This window comes from Nuphar pumila, chromosome 16, assembly GCF_984573655.1.
Source record: "Nuphar pumila chromosome 16, dmNupPumi1.hap1.1, whole genome shotgun sequence".
Classification (NCBI taxonomy): Eukaryota; Viridiplantae; Streptophyta; class Magnoliopsida; order Nymphaeales; family Nymphaeaceae; genus Nuphar; species Nuphar pumila.
Genome location: NC_143264.1, coordinates 63088949 through 63104997, shown reverse-complemented (window position 1 = coordinate 63104997; position 16049 = coordinate 63088949). Strand labels below are relative to the sequence as shown.

Genomic DNA, 16049 nt, shown 5'->3' with positions numbered 1-16049 from the left:
GCTCCCAATAGAGTCGTTGGGAGCCCCCAACGGTCACATATGTGACCGTTGGGGGGCCCAACGACTCCATTGTGGGGCCCCTTTTCGGTATCCAAAAAATACAAAAAATAAAATTAAAAAGAAAAATAAAAAATAGTGAAATACGAGAAACAAAATAAGTACCCCTATGGGGTACTTTGTGAAATGACCATAATACCCCTATCGGGTATTATGGTATTATTACATATGTTTTAACAGGGGGGCCCACTAACATAGACGTTGGGCCCCTCCAACGGTCACATTTGTGACCGTTGGAGGGGCTCCAACGTCTATGAGTGGAGCCCCTCCAAGGCCCCCTTTGTGTTGTTATAAATAGGGGTTCTCCCCTTTGTATTTCTTTATGGCTTTGAGTCAAAGCCCAAGTGCTCAATAAAGTGATTCCATTATTTTTATGCCTTTGTGCATTTGTGAGTTTTTGTGAGTTGTGCTTTTATGCACAAGTGTTCTAAAGAGTTCTTATTGTGCATTTGTGCCGGGTTTATTATCAAGAATATTAAGATCTTGATCTTAGTATCTTGTCGAATATACTTTTACATGGTATCAGAGCCTCGTTGAAGGAGGATCGTGCATCTTCTCACTTGCAAAGTACCTCGAAAAACGTGCTCTCAAGTTGGTGAAGTTTTGAAGTTAACCATCTCCTTCGGGCAATATTTTAGAAGCAACTTTTGTCAAGAAAGGTTTGAAAATTCGTTAAGGTACACATTATTTTCTATCTTTCTTCCTCTCTAATGGGTGAAAAAGACTCCCATTTCTCGCTTGGTTTTAAACTTAGTGGTTTGAATTACTATGTTTGGGCCGGTAATATGAAGGCCCATATCAAAGGGAAAGGCCTTTGGGGTTACGTTCAAGGTTCCATATCAGAACCCGAACCCAAACTTACTATCATAGAGAAAGGGGATATTAAGATTCTTGAAGGTGAAGGTAGACAAAAGGCCCTAGAAGAATATTCCAAAAAGCATGATGAGTGAGAGATGAAGAACTTCAAAATCTTGTCTTGGATTTTTTCATCCGTTGAAACCAAGATCAATGCCAACATCATTAAGTTTAAAAGGGCCTCTGAAGCTTGGTTGTACCTTGAGAAAATGTATACTTCAAGGGACTTATCTCACAAATATTATCTCCAAAAGAAAGCTTTGACCCTTCAACAAAATGATTTGTCTATTCGGGAATATTTTGCCGAACTATCATCTATTTGGGACGAGCTTGCTATGCTCGAACCAAAATGGATCGGAGAAGCTATTGAATTAAGACACAAACAACTAGAGGAAGATCGATTCTTCAACTTTCTAAATGGTCTTAGACCCGAATTTGAGCAAATTCGGTCCTCTCTTCTATCCGCCTTCACATCTCCTTCTATTGAAGATGTTATCACCAAGCTAAGTGGTGAGGAAACCCGTATGGAGATTAGTAAAAATAATCTGAGCATCCTTGCTACACCTTCTCAAAATGATTATGAAATGGTTAATGCTGTGTCAAGACCCGGAAATAATTTGAAGACCTACAAACCGCCCCACTTCAAAAATCAAGGACAAGGAGGAAATGATCGATATGGAAAAAGGGACTATAGCAAGTTAACTTGCCATTTTTGTAAAGAACCGGGACATATCAAACCCATTTGTCCCAAATGGAAGAAGTTTTTTGTCGCAACTTTAGCATCCCAACCAGAAGAACGACCTTCTTCATCAAATGAGTCTCTTTCGCTTCAACAAATTGTGGATGCTCTTCAACCTCTTCTCAAAGGAGGCATTTCTGGAGCCGCTATGTCATCCTCCTCCTCTCTCGGTAAGACATCTTGGCTCCTAGATTCCAGTGCCTCATTTCATATGACTCCAAGTTCTTGTTTTCTTTCTGATTATTCTAAAAATTTTCTTCCATCTTTTGTCTCAACGACGGATGGAACACCTCTTGAAATTAAAGGAATGAGCAATTTTGAAAAACAAGACTTCTTTATTCCAAAAATTCGTCTTATACCAAAACTAAACTTAAATTTACTTTCCGTTTCTCAACTTTCGGACTATGGTTGCGATATAAAATTCTCTTCTGATAAATGTTGGATACAGGATCGTCAGTCCGAGAAGTTGATTGGGGAAGGCTCTAGGAGAGGAGACCTCTACTATGTTGATTTTCTCAAAATTCTCAAGAATAAATTTTGTAATGTTGCTCAAAACAAAAATATTCATGTATGGCATAAGAGATTGGGTATCCCAACATTGTTAAAATCTCTTATTTGCCTTTTATTAAGCATCTTTGTAATGGAAATTTTGTTTGAAATGAATGTATTCTTGGGAAAATGAAAAGTCTTCCTTTTTTCTCAAAGATCCATGTTTACAACAAAATCTTTTGAAATTGTTCACTCCGATGTATGGGGTCCGGCTTCAGTGATATCTAAGGGAGGTTTCTCATACTATGTTATCTTTGTGGACGATTTCACTAGATTTAGTTGGATATACTTTCTTAAACATAAACATGAAGTTTTTTCAACTTTTAAAACATTTCATATGATGGTTTTAAATCAATTAAATGGAAATTTAAAAATCCTTAGAACCGATTCGGGTGGCGAATATCTTTGCAATGAATTCAAAAGTTATCTTGGAAATCATGGTATTCTTCATCAAAAGTCTTGTCCTAAAACTCTCCAACAAAATGGGTTGGTTGAACGAAAACATAGGCATATTATTGAAACAACACGAACTTTGTTCATTTCACAAAACATTCCGAAAAACCTTTGGGCTGAGGCAGCCCTTACATCTGTCTATCTCATAAATAGACTTCCATCTAAAAACTTGAACAAGATTTCCCCATTTGAAAAATTATACAAAAAAGAACCTGATTATAGCAGGTTAAGGGTTTTTGGATGTAAGTGTTTTGTCCTTACTGATAAAAATGACAAACTCTCCCCTAAGGCCATTCCTTGTGCGTTTCTTGGTTATTCTGAAACTCAAAAAAGGCTTTCGTTGCTATGATATTAAAAGTGATAAATTATATGTTTCCAGAAATGTTAGTTTCTTGAAAAATATTAGTGGTTTCGAAAAACTTGAATCTAATGACGAGAATATAGACTATTCCTTTCTGTTTGATTTATTGACAGAAGATGATGATTCTAGTGATGACGAATCAAATCAAAATGACCTAAGTAATAATGAAACCCATTCTGAGCCCTCATCGCTTCATCAACATATCAACGAAAAACCGCATAGAGATCCCATAACCTACTCTCATAGAGATAGGAATACTTTCATAAGTGCCCTCGAAAGATATGATGATAGTGAGACTACTCCTCCGAGTGAGGAAAACCTTCGTAGGACCGAAAGACCAAGAAAACCCCCTTCTAGGTTCATCTCATATGAGTCTTTTTCACCTAAATATAGAGTCTGTCTAAGCGTCATTCACTCTTACATAGAACCTAGGAACTTCGAGGAAGCACGAAAATGTCCAGAATGGATAGTCGCTATGAATAATGAACTTGAAGCTCTAAGAAAAGCAAAGACATGGGAGTTTCAAAACCTCCCTAAAGACAAGAAAGCTATAGGGTGTAGATGGGTGTTCAAGGTCAAGACTAAGAGTGATGGGTCCCTTGAGAGATACAAGGCCCGTTTAGTTGCAAAAGGATATGGTCAAAAATATGGGATTGATTATGAGGAGACCTTTGCCCCAGTAGCTCGGATGGTCACCGTCCGATGTCTTATAACTGTTGCCTCAATCAATAAGTGGAACATCTACCAGATGGATGTTAAGAATGCTTTTTTAAACGGAGATCTAAACGAAGAAGTATATATGGATGTTCCTCCTGGAATGGAGTCTCCTAAAGGAAAAGTGCTTCGCCTTCGAAAAACACTTTATGGTTTGAAACAAGCCCCCAAGGCTTGGTATGATAGGTTTAACTCCGTAATGTTAGAAAATGGTTTTTCATCCTGCTTCACTGATACTGCTTTGTTTGTTAGAAAATCTAATGCAGGGATTGTTATTCTACTACTATATGTGGATGACATGCTTATAATTGGAAGCAATTCTAAAGGGATTAAAAGCATAAAATCCATTTTAAAGGATAAGTTTGAAATGTCTGACTTGGGTTTCTTAACTTAGTTTTTGGGTATTGAGGTAGCATACTCTCATAGAGGATATTTTTTGTCTCAAACTAAGCTTTCATCTGAGATTATTGACAGGTCAGGTATTACAGACGACAAAATTTGTGAAACTTCTGCTATAATAGGAACTAAAATGAAGATCGATGATGGTGTTCTTCTCTCCGATCCTACTCCCTAGTAGGATCGTTGATGTACCTAAGTATTATCAGACCAGATATTTCACATGCTGTGCATACTGCAAGTCAGTTTCAGCATGCACCAACTTTTGTTCACATGGGTGCTATCTTACGTGTCGTAAGATACCTAAAGGGGAGGTGACCCTCTTCTGAGTTAAAATTAATTGCTTATACTGACTCTGATTGGGGAGGTGACCCAAATAACCGTCACTCCACCACTGGTTTTTGTGTATTCTTAGGAGACTCATTGATCTCATGGAGATGCAAGAAGCAGCAAAAGGTGTCTCTATCATCAACTGAAGTTGAATATCGTGCCATGGCGACTACTACCATGGAAATTGTTTGGATTCATCAGTTGCTGGAAGACATGGGGATCACAATTGAAGGGCCTACCAAGCTATGCTGTGACAACAAACGTGCGATTTATATTGCTAAAAATCACACTTTTCATGAGCGGACCAAACACATAGAGATAGATTGTCACTATGTTCAGGAGGCGTACCTCAAAGGAACCATTGACCTTCCATATGTCACGTCCGAATATCAGTTGGCGGATTTCTTCACTAAAGCCTTGTGTGCTCCGCGTTTCAACTTCCTTCTTAGCAAACTCTCGGTCATCCTGCCCTAAGTTTGAGGGGGGGTGTTAAATTATGTACATAATCATATAATGTAATATATATATATATATTATATATATATAAGGTAATACATATACATATATTAATATATATATGTATATGTATCTACTTATTATATATATACAACAACAACAACAACAACTACGCCTTCATCCCAAAACAATTGGGGTCAGCGATATGAACCAAAAAAGAAATTCATTTTGGGTCTTCCACATGAATCCTTTTCCTCCAATCATTTCTATCCAACGCCATGTCCTCGGTGAGGTTCAAAGCATTCATATCCTTTCCTATCATCTCCATCCAAGTCTTCCTAGGCCTACCCCGACCTCTTTTAACTAATATATTTTCCCATTTCTCCAACCTTCTAACTGGAGCATCATTAGGCCTTCGCCGAATATGTCCAAACCACCGTAAACGATTCTCTCGCATCTTATTTTCAATGGGTGCAACACCTACCTTCTTACGTATCTCTTCGTTCCGAATCTTATCTTTTATTGTATTTCCACACCCATCTAAGCATCCGCATCTCAGCTACACTCATTTTTTGAATATGATGTCTCTTGGCAGCCCAACATTCCGTACCATATAGTATATAAAATATATATTTCTATTTGTTTAGCCGTAGGGGGGTAGTTTAGTCTTTTCCTCTGTTTTACGCACATTCACTTTATGAATGTGATTGTAAATTTATTTTATTTTTCTTTCTTTTTGTCTTTTTTATTTATTTTATGTAAAGTACCAAAAGGTACCTTGGGGGGCCCACTAACATAGACGTTGGGCCCCTCCAACGGTCACATTTGTGACCGTTGGAGGGGCTCCAACGTCTATGAGTGGAGCCCCTCCAAGGCCCTCTTTGTGTTGTTATAAATAGGGGTTCTCCCCTTTGTATTTCTTTATGGCTTTGAGTCAAAGCCCAAGTGCTCAATAAAGTGATTCCATTATTTTTATGCCTTTGTGCATTTGTGAGTTTTTGTGAGTTGTGCTTTTATGCACAAGTGTTCTAAAGAGTTCTTATTGTGCATTTGTGCCAGGTTTATTATCAAGAATATTAAGATCTTGATCTTAGTATCTTGTCGAAGATACTTTTACACATATGACAAGACAATATATAACATCCACAGTATGCATCAAACACGACTTATACATATCCATAGTAGTTATATATACACCATGTATCAAATTTATACAAACACACAAAACAATATAGTATGCGCAAACCAAAGTATGATGACACACATTGCGTACATATTATACATTCATAAGTGCACAGGCATTCAAACCCACACACAGGTGTACATGCAGCAAACACACTCCATATTCTGCTAACTATAATCATGACAAACATGATCTCCAAACTACAATCACAAGAGTCTTAGATATCCACAACTAAGTGAAGTGTGAGCATAACTTGTATTTGCAATTCATTTAGATATTCAGTGCAACATCATGCTTACACAATTGGTGTCTAAACATGCTCTCTATAAGTTCAGTTAAGGAATCTTACCTTAATAATGTGAAGAACAATGAATCGAAACTCAAAAGACTGAGGAGTTTCGAAGTCTGCAAAGACCGCTACTCAAGCAATACAACGAACCCTTCGTGTGCTATCGCAAATGCCAAAAACTCAAAAAATGCCAATTATAACAAGATTAGCCAAAAATAGCAAATTACCCTATAAATCATTACCAAGAGCCAAATAACACACAAATATACTCTAATAATTTACAAACTCTATAAAAAATATATTTAAATATAATATATATATATATATATATATATATAAATAGTGATTTATAGCCCAAAATAGTTCTATAAATGCAAATTATATCCTGATTGGCTTGAATGAACAAATGAATATGTACTAAATATATAAATGAAATTCAAAAGCTAGAAACACATTTCTAATTTGGAGATAAAAAAAATGAGTTCTTTATTTATTAATAATCCTTAAAAATTACGGGTTTTACACATGATGCACCAAAATCAAGACGTCAATAAAACTTACCAGGGTTGGAAAAGGATGAGACTACGACTCCAGTTGAATAAGATAACCTTCTAATGAGGGGTTGGAGAGCTTCAACCAATTGAGACAAGGACTTAGCTATTTCAATAGATGAGTCTTGAGAGTTGTTAACGTCCTTCTCTTGAGGCACTTCAACCGCAACCACTTTCCTTTTCATATAATTCTTTTCTTTCATTCTTCTAAACTTAGGACACATGTTTAATATGTCCCGGTTCATGGCAATAATGACAAATATTTTTTTTTTTATTGGCATACTCATTGCCTTGTCTCCAATGAGGTAGTCTCTATATGCAATAGTTGGCAAACCTGGCGAGTTGACTCGAGAATCGCTCGAGTCAATCCGGATCGAACCCCAACTGAGTCACGATTCAGGACTGTCGATCCAACCCATTAAATAAAAAATTTTATCATGTATTTTATTATTTTAATGGATAATTCTTATATAAAGTCACTTGTTATGAAGAATATAATATTATTCAATGAAAAAAGTTAATAATCATGCATAATTATATGTTTTTATAACTTAGCTATTGACATATTAGCTTGAAGTTTAGTTATTTCCATGTCTTATTCATGTGCTTACACTATAAAATATAGAGTCCCGACTCGTCTGAGTCAACTCGCTTACTCGGTGTCCCAGTAGGGGTTCGATCCGAGCTTGAATCACGAGTTTGCCAACTGTGGTATGTGCGAGTGTAGGTGCTCGGCCTAGATACGATCAAAACGGAATCTTCATCATTCTTGAGTGAATGTTTCTTCAACCTATTTTCCTCCATACTTAGCTATTCTATAGTATCAAATATTAACAATAGAGGATACTTTTTCTCTATGTAAAAGAGTCGATTTAGTAAATTCAAATTCGGGTCTTAGCCCATTAACAAATTGGTAAAAATTCACCATATCAATTTGTTTTTGTCAAAGCTCAATGTCTTGGGGGCAATGCCATTTTTTGTTCAAGAAGAGCCAACTCTTTCCAAAGTTTGGTAACTCATTTGTAGTACTCCCTAATGCTTTTGTCTCCTGGGGTCATAGTCCGAACTTTGTCTTCAAATTGCATACATCTGCAATATCCTTAAGGAAATACATATTTTTGAGGTATTCTCAAGTATTATTAGCATGCTCAATTTTTGCAAGACTAGAGCATTTTTTAATATCAATACTATTAATGAGCCAAGACATTATCTTGGCATGTCCCATTGTCCCCTCTTTCTATTTCTTTTCATCTTTGAATATAACTTTGGTTCTTTCTTCGTCCAAAAGAGCCACTTCCTTTTTAGTCTCTACTTTGGTGAGAATTAGTTTAGGTTATGAATCAAATCCATCAACTAACCCTTTGTCCCAAATATGATGCTTCATAATAAAAGACCAAATCACATAGTTAGTATCGTTAAGTTTGATGGGCATGACGGTGGCACTTTCTTATCATCCATGATTACAAAAGATAATATATGAAAGTGAGATAGAGAGTAAGATAAGTGGTGAGAGAGAGAGAGATAGAGAGAGAAAGAGAATGAGCATCTCTTGAGCACCACGAGCACCACACCGTAAACATTTTGAGAAGCAATCCACGAGCACCCAAACAAAGAGTCAAGCTTTGTTGTCAAAGGCGTGCCTAGGCACTGACCTACCGCTTGGGCTATTGGGTTTGGGCAGTAGGGGCTATTTTACCACCTAGGTTGGGTTGGGCGGTCCAACTGATATTTTTAATTTTTTTTGACCCCTGGGTATAAAAAGGGGAAAGGCGTAACACCTTTCCCGTTTTCACTTTCTCCCTCTCTCTTCCTTTCGTTTCCCCTTCTCTCTCTCTCTTACTCTCGCTCTCTACCTTTCTCGATTTCTCATTCTCTCTGGGTTTTCTTCTTCTCTTCCCCTTTTTTTGCTTCTTCTCTTTTCTTTTTCCTTTTATTATAATATATATTATGTGTAACTGTGTTTGTGTGTTTCATTTATATATATGTATCTATGTATGTAATGTAATTTATATATAATCTGTTTGACTGTTCTAAGTTATGTTTTTGGCTGATTGTTTCTGAGTAATGTTTTGTGAGTTATATTTCTGGTTGACTGTTTTTGAGTTATATTTCTGAGTTATATATCTGTGTGTAATTCACATATGATCTGTTTGACTGTTCTTTTTCACATTTCACACTTCACATGCACCCAAACACACAGCTTCTGATGCACACATATATGTATATTTTTGTATAAATATATAATTATATTATTAACATATCATATTTATATGTTATAATATTTTGTATTTCAGTTATATATTATATATTTATTGTTTCGGTTAATTTAATATGTATAGTATATATATTCTATGTTTGTTTGTTTCATTTATATATATATATATGTGTGTGTGTGTGTGTGTGTGTGTGTGTGTGTGTGTGTGTGTGTGTGTATGGAATTCATATATAATCTGTTTGACTGTTTCTGGGTTATGTTTTTGAGTTATAATCTGTATGGTTTGTTTGTTCAATTGTTCATTTATTCTTGATTGTTTTGAGCAGGTTATCTAATATAATTGCTTTATAATATTCGATGACATGTCTTTTGTGTATTGCTTATTGTTGATTGATTTTATGTTGTATATATGTTTGTTATTAATTTTAGTAGTTTGTTTACATATTTCGGGTATTTTTAAATTTTTTTTAATTGAGGTACTGACTAGTCCCCCAGCCTAGTTTTTTTAGGACTCACCGCCTAGGCTCCACCTAGCGCCTTTGACAACTAAGGAGTCAAGCTGATCTTCATTAAGAGGTGCATGAACATGGACACATGGACTTGTAGTTGTCAATCACCAACGATCAAGAGGACTATGACTCTGATACCATGAAAGAAAATGAGTCTTCAACTATGAACAAGAATGTCCACCAATAGATACAAAAATGGGCAAGCACAAAAGTGAACCATAAAGGGTCCACTCACAAAACCCCACAAAGGAACACACAAAAAAGGCTCTCACAATTAATAAATTAATATTTTATTAATACCAAGTATGCAAAAAGCATACCACACAATGGGGAGAGATCCCCTATTTATATACACAAATAGGGAGAGAAAAGAAATAACAAAATGGGCTAGAGGAGCCTTCTCTAGCAGTTGGGCTTGGTCAACCTTGGTTGACTAGGCTTGAAAAACAAAAAACAATGAAAAGAAAAGAAACAAAATAGAATATGTTTATATGTATACATACGAATATAGTATTGCATATATATATATATATACAATGTATTTACATTTTTAACATTTCCATGTATGCACTATGCAGTCTGAAATATGTTAGAATATGCAGGTATTTCCAGGTGCAATATATTTTGGATTTTTCAATGGCATCGGACCTATGAGGACCCAGTCAAAGATGGTAAGATTAAATGAATAAGCTCATGGAATAATTTTGAGTTCAGGCTTTTCTTACACTGTTTATTCTGAGTTAAATTTTCAATTTTTTAAAATCTTTACTTATTAGTAAGTTGGTGTTACTCTTTGATGTAGATGACAATCACAGCTCATATTTTTCTGTTATATGTTGCAGATTACCAGAGGTCCAACATATCTATTTAGCGCTAACTTAACCATATCAGGGTGTATAATCCCATCGTTAGGGGGGCCATACTGCAATCAAACACTCAATGTGATTTCTTGTGTTCTATCTGATAATATGAATCATCCAAGGGGTCTTTTGGATTTGGATCCAAAGAGAGCAGCTTACTTTGAAACCAGTGAGATAGGATCTTATGACTATTTGCTAGGAAATAGGTATTTGTCATTCAAGAAAAATTTATATGGACAGATCCTGCAAATTTCTTCTGAGTGGAAAGAACCTTCAATGTCTCGCATGTTGAAAACTACAGAAAATGGTACTGTTTGCAAAGATTCTAAAGATTTGGAATGTCTTAGTATTGGTGAAATGAAACTGTATTCATTGGATTTAACAAGTATAGCCTTCCAAGTGCAGCTTTCTGTTAAGGATGCAAAACTTAATTGGTCTTCTGCAATGAACAAGTCAAACAGCAATGTTGGTAGTTCAGTGAAAGATGGTGGTCTACAAATAATATGTCTGGCTAGGCATAATGCAATACCATCAAGTACATTCTATGATTATTATGCTGATTTAAATTCATTTCCATTGACTATCCAGTTCCCCAAAATCGGCCAGTGGTATGTATCGATTTATGTTCTTAACGAGACAAGCTTAAATGGGCAGATCATGAATGCAAGTTCTTCAGTTTGCTTCTCTTTTGGGTGGAAAATATATGCATGCCCTACGGCAAAGGGTGGAGAAGACTGTAAATGGGAAAGTCATATGCTTCAGGTTGTGTGCTATATTTGTCTCCATTGACATGTTTCTTACAAAGCTTCCACTTTGCTTTTGCTTGACTGTTATGCTCTGCAATTCTGCATGTAAAGAGAGCAGTTTCTTCTAAAATGTAGCATATCATGCATCATGTATACTTTTTTTTTGGCTTGAAATGTATGCATTCTTTATCCATTTGATTTATAAGCCAGGCCTCACTTTGCTGAGTCCAAAGAAGTGACCAGCATATGTACAAATGGGGCCATAGGTTTAAAGAAAAAGTTCACAACATAAATCCTTCTAGATCAGAACCTATCCTGACAATATCTTGTTGCTCATGTTACTTGTTCATATGTTTTGCTGTCTGACCCCAGATCCCAACCTTTGAAAGGGTTAGTAGATTGTGGTTCTTACACCATGAACTAAACATTTATTTATTTTTCATTTCTGGTTTATTCATCCATGAAAACTTTTCACCACCTGGTTAGGATTTTCATAGACATGTAAGATTTTTGCGGATTTGATTTTTGAAAGAGGTCAACAGGAATCTTCTATGCTTGTTTGTTGATGCAAACAGAAATTGTGTTCTGCAGAGAGTAGTTAAGGGAGGGTCTCTGCCATTGGAGTCTTATTATGTGCCAAGTGATCAATATGCATCAAGAAGGGCAGCTAATTTTCTTCTCGAGCCTTTGTTGAGCAACTCATCATCTCAATATAATTTAACCTCTGCTTGGACGTACTTCCTTGTGGATGTTCCTCTTGGTGCAGCTGGGCGGAATATGCATGTAAATATAAGATCAGATACTGAAATCAAATATGAGATATATGCAAGATTGGGTGGATTACCCTCAATTGACTTGTGGGACTATCAAAACAATGGGTCAAGTTATAGCAAAGACAGCATGTTTTTAACATCACAAGGCTCACTAATAAAAGAAAAGGGGAACTTTTATGTTCTCTATGCTACCGAAGGTACTTGGTGTCTTGGATTAAGGGATGCAACTGGTGGCCTTCCTCAACAGCAGATAACCATGTCCGTTACACTTGAAGATTGCCCAAATGGATGTTATAATCATGGAACTTGCCATTCTGCTGTGGATGAAAGTGGTCTGTCTATATACAGGTTAGTCTTTGACAATGATCATTTCTATAATCTGTTGTCTTCCCTTTTTATGCTTATCTAATGGCAGTGCCTCCTTGATATGTCAATAGTATAAGAATTGCATCTCAGGATTGTCAACTGGCATGAAAGTATCATGTGTCCAAGGTCTCTTCTGTTTAATAATTTGTCTAAAGTTTCTCTTTGTTTTTCAGCTACTGTTCTTGCGATCTCAACCATGGAGGCTTTGATTGCTCTCTTGAACTCATTACTCATAAGGGTAATCAACTAATCACTATTTACGCTTGTTTGCATGAAACTCCTTAACATATTTCCAATGAAATGGTTTAGATCTTAATGCAAATTGTGAAATAAACCTAAGATAGTCGTCAGGAAACCTGAATCATTTTATAGACTAAATGAAAATCCTAACACCTCATTCCATTAATAGAGTTTCTCAATGGGCATCTATTGTTAAAATATATATATTCATATATGTATATATACATTTAGATGTATATATATATATATATATATATGTATGTAATGAGATATAAAGAAACAAATGCCTCTTATGGGCAAGTTCAACACACAAATGGAGACCACTTATGGGTCAAGATATAATCACAGACAATGCCACTTATAGGCAAGAGAGTAAACATAAAAAATATATAGGATTTATTGAGAGAGAGCTTGAGAACAAGCATAACATACAAGACGAGATTCATCTCCTATTTATACACAAAAAGGAGTAACAAGAGCCACTGAGAGTGCAACCAAAGAATAGAAATATAGCTGTTTGGGACCAATGGGGGCTCCACTTGTCTAATAGGAGCAGCTAGTGCACATCACCTTGTGTTGGGATGGTGCAGTTTCAAAACCCAATGGTATGGTTGTATAACTGGTAGGGGTCTGCCTAACTCCAGCTTGCCTTTCAAATTTTAAATAGAAATATAGCTGTTGGGAGCACTCCCAACAACTCTATTTCAAGGGCATTATAAAGACTATAATGCCCTTGATAAAATGAATCAAATACAAAAAAATGAAAACCCTAAAATGCCTTTACTGAACACAACTAATTAGATAAGATGAAATGACTAAAATACCACTAATGGATTTTACTTATTACATCCAGAAATATATATATATACTTTAACACTCCCCCTCAAACTTACGGTTTAATCACCGAAACTTTGTCAAGTAAAAAATGAAACTGGAGAGAGGGAAGAAATTTCGTAAAGAAGTTGGCCAACTGAAATTTCGATGCTACATAAGGCAGGATGATGGTCTTCTTTAGATACTCTTCAAGAACATAGTGACAATCCATTTCAATATGTTTGGTGCACCCATGAATTGTGAGATTGTCGGCTATGAAGTATGGCGCTTTTATTGTCACAACATAACCTTAAAGGTGATTGCATATGCATCCTCATGTCTTCCAATAATCTTCTTAACGACACAATTTGAGATGTTGTGGTGGCCATGACACAATACTCAATTTCGGTTGACGACAACGACACCTGTTGCTTTTTGCTTTTCCAGGACATCAATGTATCACCTACAAACACATAGAAACCTGTAGTTGAGCGTCTATCATTAGGATCTCCTCCCTAGTCAGAGTCAGTATAAACAATTAATTCAAGTGGGGAGCAGGAAGACAAAACAATCCCCTTATAAACAAAATTTTATAAATATCTAATGATACACATCCCGCCACTCATATGCACAATGGTAGGAGAATGCTGGAATTCACTGGCTGTATGGACTGCATGTGAGATATTAGGTCTGGTAATTGTTAAGTATATGAGGAGCCCAATCATTTGGCGGTCAGGAGTATGATCATCCAGAGGTGTGTCATCATCTATCTTTATTTTTGTATTTATCACTTCAAGAGTGTCTACCCTTTTCTCATCTGGAATTCCAAATCTATCTATGATGCCATAAGCAAACTTGGATTGAGTTAGAAAATAGTCGTGTAACGACCCCAACCGATCCTCGTAAAAATAGTGATTTTTTTAAACAATTGCAGAAACTCACCCAAGGATCCTGGGCATCACAAATTTAATATGTCAAACCACAAACCATATCGTGCATTAAATTAATTGAAGAATAAATCAAACTTTATTAATTTAAATCAAACTGTCAAAATAGTTTAAGACATAAAAATCGTCTATATTAATATTGAACCATCCTGTCAGAAACCAGAACATCAGTCACACAGTTTGCAGTCTCCAGTCAGCTAGTCTGAATATGACTGAGCATCCGTGCTTGTAAAACAGTTTCAAGAAAATGGTTAAGAATCAAAGTCCTTCGTATGAATTCCTCTAAAAATTCAATCAGGAAGGGAAATAACATAAACAAATTCATGCATAAATTTTAGAGAAATATCACAAACAATAACTTACCACAAATACTTTACCATTCAAGCATTCAACCAAATATCATGCAAAAACAAATATTATGCAAAGCCAAATATGCATAATGCGTGAACTACATGAACTAATGCTAAATAGTAAAATATGCATGATTCAATGCACACACATAAATAATTTATTAATTTATTTATCAGAGTTGCTTTTGCATGCATGTCTCTATTAAATGCACACAAATTTAATTTCTACTTTTTCTTAAACCCGCAAATATTCAAAACGGGCATAAATTCCCAAAGTCCAAGTTAGGTTCTCGGTTGTAACTTAACATACAATTTGTATTTTATTACTGGGTTCTACACTTGTTCCTCGATCAATATTAGGAATCAATACCATCCATCAAAACATTAGAAATCAACATCTAATGTCGGGACATCAAAAAAATCAACATCCACTAATGCCACTTTTTTGGTATACCAAAACTACAGCTGTGTAAAAAACACCATTCCCAGGCAAAGTGGCTGAATCTTCTTAAAACCGTAGCTGGAAGGTGAACCACCATATCGGGTTTAGGGGCACAATCACACATGGAGTTTTAGTATCCTCACGAACCCTATGACCGCCATCCAAGATTCTACACTATGGAAGGCACATCAAGAAATAGATTAATTACACTGTTTGGTCTCTTTTACTTTTTTGAATAAATTTCAAGTTCTTTACACAAAAACCGCTTTGCAAACCAACATGCAAAACCAACAAATTTTGGGCTCTCATCCTCACAATCTAACAATGTAATTAAATTTGAAAAACAAAAAATTTCTAGAAATAAATTTTGCAATGCATGAATAAAATAAGTAGTTGGAGCAACACTTGCTCTCGGGCTACATAGCTCGCAGTGCTTCACATCTGACCACCAGCACATCTCAAAAGTGATTTATTTCAACTTGCAAAATTTTAGCGCACATGCAACACAGACATGGTTTTCAAACATGTTCACAATGCATATTCAAAACACACAAATCATATTGTAACATGTATCAGTCAGGCCCAAAGTAACATTGTATCGTATTGTAAATGTATCATAAATTTTTAGTAATTTAAAAAAAAAATAAAAAAAAATCAGAAAATTAGTAAAAATTCTAAAAAATCATACCACAAGAAACAATGGTGAATTGCATAAAATACAACCATAAAATCACATATGAAGCATTTATGTGTCCATGAGCTGTTATGAATGGCATGCATATCTTATAAGAAAAATGTAAATTGTGAAATAATAAACAACACTACGCTAACAAGTCATAAGATCCGTAACAGTGT

General features: G+C 35.6%; 1 protein-coding gene across 4 annotated transcripts in view; it reads left to right on the top strand.

Annotated features, from left to right (window-relative positions):
* LOC149813357 (transmembrane protein-like protein) overlaps positions 1-16049 on the top strand; it is a 79368-nt gene that overhangs the window by 19865 nt on the left and 43454 nt on the right. For all 4 annotated transcript variants that reach the window (XM_089992012.1, XM_089992013.1, XM_089992011.1 and 1 more), the window contains 4 exons: positions 10260-10328; positions 10500-11279; positions 11855-12384; positions 12576-12640. In XM_089992012.1, coding sequence (XP_089848138.1) covers positions 10260-10328; positions 10500-11279; positions 11855-12384; positions 12576-12640 — 1444 coding nt within the window. The remainder of the gene's footprint in view (positions 1-10259; positions 10329-10499; positions 11280-11854; positions 12385-12575; positions 12641-16049) is intronic.